The 8,618-nt window shown below is 34.8% G+C and overlaps 1 protein-coding gene across 1 annotated transcript; it reads left to right on the forward strand.

The window, feature by feature from the left end:
• Positions 1 to 3,543: 3,543 nt before the first annotated feature.
• Positions 3,544 to 5,466, forward strand: LOC110731892 (replication factor A protein 1-like). Its single transcript, XM_021911812.1, has 7 exons — positions 3,544 to 3,687; positions 3,780 to 4,041; positions 4,139 to 4,268; positions 4,328 to 4,455; positions 4,531 to 4,609; positions 5,140 to 5,260; positions 5,332 to 5,466. Exons 1-7 carry the CDS (start codon positions 3,544 to 3,546, stop codon positions 5,464 to 5,466), a joined length of 999 nt encoding a protein of 332 aa, XP_021767504.1.
• Positions 5,467 to 8,618: the final 3,152 nt, after the last annotated feature.

The raw sequence follows: 8,618 nt of genomic DNA on the forward strand, positions 1-8,618 counted from the left end.
GAAGACACTTAAATAAAATTTAGTTTTTAGAAATTGAACAGAAACCATCTTAAATATTCCTTTTAAATATTCAGTGACAGTAATAATGACAAGTTAAATAGATTCAGCAAATTTATAACGTTAAGCATAATTTCATCTTAATTAATATCTGCGTTTTTTAAAACTGTCATGTATGTTTTCATACAGATATAACACATTCTATGTAAAACAGAATTCGTTAAAAAATATTATCTTACCCACTAAATAAACAGATAGCAATTTATTAATGCCAAGCATTGTAACTAGTAGAATAAACTTAATGGGCAGCCACAAATGGCAAGCGGTTATTGAATTCCGCTTGCCAAAATGTAAATGGCAAGCAGTTTTGTATGAACCGCTTGCCAAAATGTAAATGGCAATCGGTTTGAGCATTGAACCGCTTGCCATTTGGGCAAAAAAACCCTAGGAAATTAAAACCCACTTACACGGCACCTCATCTTCTCTCTCCTCCGTCCCCTTTCCCCTCATTTTCACGCTCTCTCTCCTCTTTCTCCCCTCCATCACGCCTCAGTTCTCTTTCCTCTATCTCCCCTCCATCCTCCATCTCATTCTCTTTCTTCTCTCATCTCCTTTCTCAGCCTCCCTTCTTTCCTTTCTCACGCCTCACCACAATGAAGAGCGACAAACACCGAGTACCCAGCGACGAGAATGAAGAAAACGTTTGGGTTCAGTTTTCCGGCTCGACGTTAGGGTTCAGATCGCTGCTTCTTAAGTCATATCTCTGTAGACACCCATTTGTGTATCCCCAAAACCAAACCCAGGGATGAATACCTTTCACGTCATTTGATTATCGAACAAAGAGAAAGTGTGAAAAGTCTAGTGATGAGGATGTTTTTATTAAAATATCTCTTCTTTCTGTTTTTGAAAATATTTTTTTTCTTACCTTATTTATGAAAAACGTGCATTCCAGTTTAGTTTGGTCCATGATAAGGGTCCAATAATAGTGTATTTGGATATGGCTTAAAAAGACCTTTCCAACGATATATTATAAGCCCAATTACGATGAATAATGAGGAAGTTATGGCCAAAATACTAAACTGGGCTCGATTTGGTATTTATATGCTGCCCAATGATCTAGAGGAGGGCCTATTATTAATTATCATTCCTAAAGCTATTAGGATTGATTATAGTCTTCTAGAATATTCTAGAAGGTTCTCTTAAATCCTAATGGAGTTAGGATTGATAATTATGTTTCAAAGAGTTTGAAATTGAATAAAACTACTCCTTTTTAGAATCCTTGTTTTGTACGAAGTGGAATATATTCAGATTTTATTTTTGTGCCTCGTAATATTTATCCAGTTCTTATATGGTTGGATAGATATTGAAATTATCTTTACAATGATATATTATAATATTAAATTCGAGTTATAACGAAAAAGATATGAATGAGATATGAAACTCTATCCAAAACTGACACCCTTCCACTATTTCGGCCATATCTTTTTATCTACAAAATATTTTAATTTTATTCCAATTGGGTTGGAAATTAGACTTTAAGAGCTTTCCAACGACATATTATATGAATTTTTTGGACTTCTGGATCTAAAGATATGATTAAAAACAAAATCCGCAAAAACTGTTTTCCAGCGCCTGGCGCCACTCATGGCGTCTGGCGCCAGAGTCTAGCGTCTAGCGCCACTCCTGGCGTTTGGCGTTAGAGTCTAGCGTTTGGCGCCACACGCGTGTTTGGTGCTGCGGTTGTGTTTTATTCTTTTCGAAACTCTGATTCATTTTTTTTTATCATATCTGGCTGATTTTCTCTATAAATAGCCTCTTAAAATTCTGTTTTTAATCATCAATTCTTCTCATCAATTCTCATCAATTCTTCTCATCAACTCTCATCAAAAATTTCTTGATTCTCCCTCTCTTTCTAAACCAACCCTTTTACAAACACAATTCCTCATACATTAGCACTAGACACACACCTAGCATAGTTCGAAGTTGCCTTCGCCCTAGACGTGAAAGGTTTGATATTTCTGAGGGTTTGGTCCCAAATCTTCCTTTCTATTATTTAATTTAATTGTTTGATTATTATTTTCCTTGAAGTTACTAACGTGTGTGTTTTGTTATTAGAAAGAGATACGAGGCATCCAAGTAAGCGCTTTAATTGATTTTATTGATATTATGATATAGAAATCATGTCTATGTTATTGTTATGATTCCTAATGTCATGTTAGGGCGTTTTGATTTTCCTAGTATCATGTTTAGGGAATAGGTTATAATATCAAATATGATAATTATGATTCCTGCGATGCTTCTTATGTCCTTCCTAATTTTCATGATAGTATCATGTTAGGGTTAAAGCTTTGACTTTTATTGTTTAGTGACATGCTAGGGTTTGTTATTAATCTTGTAGTATCATGCCTAGGATCTTGCTATTAATATTATGCTTTAATATTATCATGATTATGATTATTGTCATGATTATTATAATTTTGTATTATTATTTATTATTATGTTGCTTGATTATATTTATCGTTATTGCTTGATCACGCCTTTTATGCATGTTTAAAGGGAATTGGTACTTGTGATCACGTTTAATAAGATAATTAATAATCTTGTTTAGGGTTAATGTGATTATAATTCAAGTGATCGCCAATAATAGTTTTATTTGTGCATTAATATTCAACCAACATAGATTAAACAGGTTTAGGGTAAACCTATTGATTGCATGTTAGTCAGAAAGCGCACATGAATAAGATCAGAATAAAGTAGAGGCCTATTGTTAGGGCAGGTTCAATCTATTTTAGGTTGGATTTGTACCTTCATCCCCAAACTACCAATCATGGTTCCAGATACTTTTGATTTGGGGATACGACTATACCCTGTCAGTATTTATGCATGATGACTATTTTGATTCATGTACATGGAATTAAATAGAAATCATTACTGTCTGTATCATATAGCCACCTACATCTATCATATTTATCTACTATTATTGTTTGAATTGTTGCTTGCATTACTTGCACTTAATGTTTGTATAGTGATATTTGTCTAAATCTACTTCGTCTTGCATGCTTATCATTAATGATAATAGTACTATGCATGATATGACTATCTTGATTCTTCCTAATATTGAAATATTCATGTACATGGAATTTAATAGGAATCATTACTGTCTGTATCATATAGCCACCTAGATCTATCATATTTGTGTACTATTATTGTTTGAATTGTTGCTTGCATTACTTGCACTTAATGCTTGTATAATATTATTTTCCTAAATCTACTTCGTCTTTCATGCTTGTCATTGTTAGCCACATTTCTGTACACCATTAAATTGTTTTGTTACTGTGTTAAGATTTTATTTCCAGTTAAAAGACACCAATAGCATGCACATAATACACTTGTTTTGGTTTTATGGCTACTTATACTAGCTGTTTACTTTATTTCCAATTCAGAATTAAAATAGGCTATTGTTGGTTTGGTAAGCTAATCAAGACCTAATATGCATATGTATATATGCTTTGTGAGACAATAAACTGAACTGTATTGTATTATTAGATGAAACCTGAATATGTGCCACTTAGCAAGCTCACTCCAAAGAGCAAATCATACAAAATCAAGGTTGCTGTAAAGGAAAAGTCTCCTGTGAGGACTCCTCCTAACAAAAGGAGGTTCCAAAAGCTTATCTTTGCAGATGATGAGGTACCATCTAATGGTTGTAGCTATCGTAATTTGCATACAATGCTAACTGTCTTGTATCACTAACACTTGTAGCTATCTTCTTATGTATACAGGGCAATAAGATTAGAGAAACTTTGTTTGGAGATGAAATTGATCACTTTAAAAAACTTCTTGATCACCAAAAGGAATACATAATAGAACATGCTCCTATCAAACCTACTGACCCCAAATTCGTCAATAGAGAAGGGCCATACCAGATAGGCTTTGGAGGAAAAATTGCAATCCAGCCTGTAGTTCCAGATTCTGGACCTGTTCTTCCACAATATACTCCTATTACTGTGGTTCCCCCAACAAGCAATGACAATAACCGATTCGGTAATACTGTTCAATTTTAATAGCTAGATATACAAATGCTCTCTCATGAATTATTCTTGCCATATATCTAATGCATTTACTACTAATCATAATTCAGACATACTCGGTATTGTTGTTCACATGGAAGATGTTCGGCAAAAGACTTCACTCAATGGATTTCCATTTGATGTTCGCGACATTGCTTTTGTTGACCACACTGTTCAAAGGACTTGTTATTTCATATACCAGTAATAATTGCACTACTTATAACTTGCTACTAAAGCTAGACATATAATTGTGCATGCAGAGATGATCAAGCTCTTATTATTTTTGTGTATGGAGAGTTAGCTATTGTTGACTGTGAACAATTTAGTAACTGGTTAGACTCTTTCAAAATAGTAAGATTCAGGCATTTAAAACCAGCTATACACAGAGGTAATTATACTTTAACACCTTAATATATAGTCCATTTGTTTTCTGTATTAGCTGACAGTAGACAATTGTTGCTAGGTTTTTCCCTAGCTTCTTCTATGTCAACAACTATTGATCCAAATCCAACTTCTCTTGAAGCAGTTGCACTGCGAGACTGGTACATTTAACTCATACACTACTAATTAAGCGTCCTCCACATAATCTACACATTTGAAAGCCTTGGTCGCCTTTTGCTGATACTATATATGCATGCAGGGTTTAAGGAAATGCTGACAGACTAAATGACTGTGTTTCTCACCAACTTAAGCGCATTGAATCTCTTAGCAGCAAGAATGTCACACCAATTGCTGAGATTGATGATAAGACATTATGCTTTGCAAATTGCCCTTACAACATAATCTAAAAAAATCCTTTCATTTTCTAACAAACTTAATTTTTACAGTCTGCAGATGTTACTCCTGATACACGCTTCTGGGCCAAGATAACAATTCCTAACCCTTAGGAAGAAGATGTTTTTGCATATGTTGGATGTGTAACTTGTAGCAAGCGCTGTGACTATTTTCAGGGCTCTAAGTTTATGTGCACATATTGTGGAGAAGAGAAAATCGCTGAATTAAAGTAAACTTTGATTCATTAAACTAATTATATATACATATACAATAGCTAATATGCATTCAATCAATGCAGGAACAACTTCACTTTTATTGCAACAAATGGGACTGGAAGCATTCGGTTCACTGCTTTCGGCGAAGAATATGCAAAGCTACTACACTCTACGCCCACTGAACTTCTAGAAAAGAAGAAACAGGTAGTTAGCAATGCAAATATTCACTACATAAGCTTTATGCACCATAGTAACTACACCTGTGCACTGTATAGGAGACCTGGCCAGAATTCAGTACTCTAGCTGTTGAACTACAATATAAGGCATCGCTTATTCAAGTCGACCTTGCAGGCACCATCAAGAGGTCTGGCATGCTCAAGCGGTACGTCAAGGTTGTTTCACTGGACTAAGAATTTCAACAAATCAGACTAATTGGGCTTCTAATATGAACACATTCTCCTAAGATAAGCTATGTTTATCCTTTTTCCTGTGTTCCTGACAGGGTAAAGTCGTATCCCCTAATCAAAAATAATTCCTAAGTCCTCTAACTAAAGCAGATAGGGAAGTAGGGTCGATCTCCACAGGGAAACAAGTCTTTTTACTCCTAATTAATTATTATAATCTAAATTATCTAAGTAACCAATATTTATATTTGAATAAGAAACTAAACTACTAAGATTGAGAATAGGGAGTAAACAATATATAAAAGGATCTAGGGCATAGGTTCACTAATAAATAATACTCCAGGGTAAAACATAGTAATCAATCATTGACATTGCATAAATAACATGATTAACAGGATCTCGCAATTTATTAATCAACATAGATCTAACAGGCTCTCGCAATTTACTAGATCTAAGTTCTTATTGAAAATAGACTTTAATATCAAATTAACATCTGCTCGATTCATCAATTCAATACTGCTATACTTTTTCAAGCCGCAATTGTAAAACGTTAAAATAATTCAATAAGAAATTATCATGCAATACCAATAATCAATAATAGTCAATCACCAATGCATCAATTCACCAGATTGTAAAGGGCTTTCGCTACGTATTACAATCACACAATTAATTTACCGGTATTAAATATCATCTCTCGAATCTCGACTTAACCATTTATAAATTAATCTGCCTATTGAAACTAGACCTAAACATCAACCCTCATCTCTCGAATCTCGAATCAATGTTGTCAAACTCATGCATAAAAGATAGGCCTAATCTAGTCACAGAGCATTAATTCAATCAATAGGAAATTAATCTAGCATTGATAATTAACAACAAAAAATTACCCCTTCATATTATTTATGGATCCCCATAAACCCTAGAAATAAAACTACTCACACATAGTAGAAATTAAACTAATCAAAGCAATAAAGCAAGACATGATAAAAGGAATAAAGTAAATAACTAAGATTAAGAGAAGAGAAATCGTTACCAAACTAATCTGTATTAATGGAAAATAATCAAGAACAAGAGTTGAGAGAAGAGTTAAGAGAGAGAAAAGATCATAAGTAGAGAGAGAAAGTCTAAGAGAGAAGATCCTCTAAAAAATTCCGTACAAAATCGTACTTAAACGTTTTCTAAAACAAACATTAAAACTAAACTAATCAAGCTACATAAAAACACGCGCCCGATCGGGCGAAGGGCCGCCCGATCGGGCGCGCCTTTTTCTTCGCGTTCCTTCCCATCAGCGTCGCCCGATCGGGCAAGAGGCTCACACGATCGGGCGCGCTATAGCACGCTCAACAACAAAGCCTTGCCGCGCCCGATCGTGCTAGAGGTTGCCCGATCGGGCCCTTGCTCCATTTTGAGGCTTGGAATTCGATTGGGCTTGATTTCTAGGCCCAATCCGGATTTCCTCCTCGGGTCTTGAATACTTGGTCCAAATGCCTCGGGATCCCAATTACCGAGACCTTAATCACCGGCTTTCACCGATCCTGGGCTCCAAAAGTGGTCGTGTCCTTCTAGCTTCCGTAGTTGATCCATAAAGCCTGGGAAAATGCTCCAAGAGTGCAATTTCCTGTAAAATACAACTAAAACTACGAAAACACTAGAAAACTCAAATTAGTAATAAAAGTGGCCCGAAAGAGCAAAAAACACTACTAATAACGACCAAGGGACGGGGGTAAAACACTATATAAAATGGACATATCAAACTCCCCCAAGCCAAACCTTTGCTTGTTCCTAAGCAAAGAGCTCATCAATGAATCAATAAAACATACTTCACCCCAATAATCAAATCAAGCACCAACGATTCAAGGCAAATCTAATGAACATGCTTCAACATCAATCAATCTTATCCAACTAATTACCAATCTTCCCTAACAATTGTCAAGTAGAGCAAACCACAAGAGCATATAGAATTCAAGACTAGTGCTCACACACTCATCTCTCATTTATGTGGTGAGTAAAAGATGTACTGGATCGCTCTCCAACCAACCCCTTTAATGTGAACAATTCCCTCCCAACTCACACTCTCGTGTGTATAAAAACAATGAACGCTCATCCTACTAGTCGACTCGAAATATGCCAAGTCATAACTTGCATTGATAAACAACACTTTCACATTCATACAATTCTATGCACAAAGGTCGGAAGGTCTTTAAAGCTTGTAATGTAAGGCTAGGGCAAAGGGTAGGATAACTTTGGGAATAAGTGAGAGAAAAGCTATGCTTAAAGGAGCCATATCCTAATAAAACCCATGATCAAAATAACTAATGATCATACATCTCCAACAACATAACTAACTCAAACATCAACCAAATATACTCCAATCATAATAAATAAACCCAACTCTTACAATTTCACTCATAAGATATAATAATGAAGAAGTAGAGTGAATAAACAAACTTTATTTTCAAACTTGAATTTTTCATTGAGGCTCAAAATTATATTTTTCTTTGATCAACCTCCAACTAGAACATTTGAACATTTTTTTTCTTTTGAAGTTCACTTATTTTTTTTCACTCTTTTTTTTCTTTGAACTTCTATTTTTTTTCATAATATCATGCTTTATTTTTTCAAGAAAATATAACTCTCAAACTCATCAAAAATAAACATGAATAACAACAAAAAAACTTCTCAAATCCCACCCAAATTGTGCAAATAATAATCACACCACAAACTCCCTCACCTCACTCACTAATTGCTCCCCAAGCCAAGCTTGGGACTAGTAACCAATGGGGCAAAATAGGCTTGTAATGCGGCTAATAAATAACAAAAGGTCAAGGCAACAACATGGGTAGCAAGAAGGGAACAAATGTATCTACAATTTCTGGAGGCTATCTAAAAGAACAAATGCCTTCGTCCTCCACAATGTGCATAATAATGAATCATATAAATATTACTAATAGTTGCAAACCAATACTCAAATTCATTGACATACCAGGAACTATGGAACTATCACACATTCCTTACCAAATCAACTAGTCAAGCACTATATTCACAAGTAGTTGGACAAAATTGACGCATGTAAAGGTTTCAAGGCAATCAAACACCAAATCATGATCAACTAATCCACAATGCTTATCATCAAATACCAAGAATCAAAACAATTTTCT

This window comes from Chenopodium quinoa, unplaced genomic scaffold (genome assembly GCF_001683475.1).
Source record: "Chenopodium quinoa cultivar QQ74 unplaced genomic scaffold, ASM168347v1, whole genome shotgun sequence".
In the NCBI taxonomy this organism is placed as follows: Eukaryota; Viridiplantae; Streptophyta; class Magnoliopsida; order Caryophyllales; family Amaranthaceae; genus Chenopodium; species Chenopodium quinoa.

Coding starts and splice junctions, on each gene's coding strand:
- LOC110731892 (XM_021911812.1), top strand. CDS start 3,544: ATGAAACCTGAATATGTGCCACTTAGCAAGCTCACTCCAAAGAGCAAA. Junction 4,456..4,530: donor AAAACCAGCTATACACAGAG/GTAATTATACTT, acceptor AATTGTTGCTAG/GTTTTTCCCTAGCTTCTTCT. Junction 5,261..5,331: donor TTCTAGAAAAGAAGAAACAG/GTAGTTAGCAAT, acceptor TGCACTGTATAG/GAGACCTGGCCAGAATTCAG.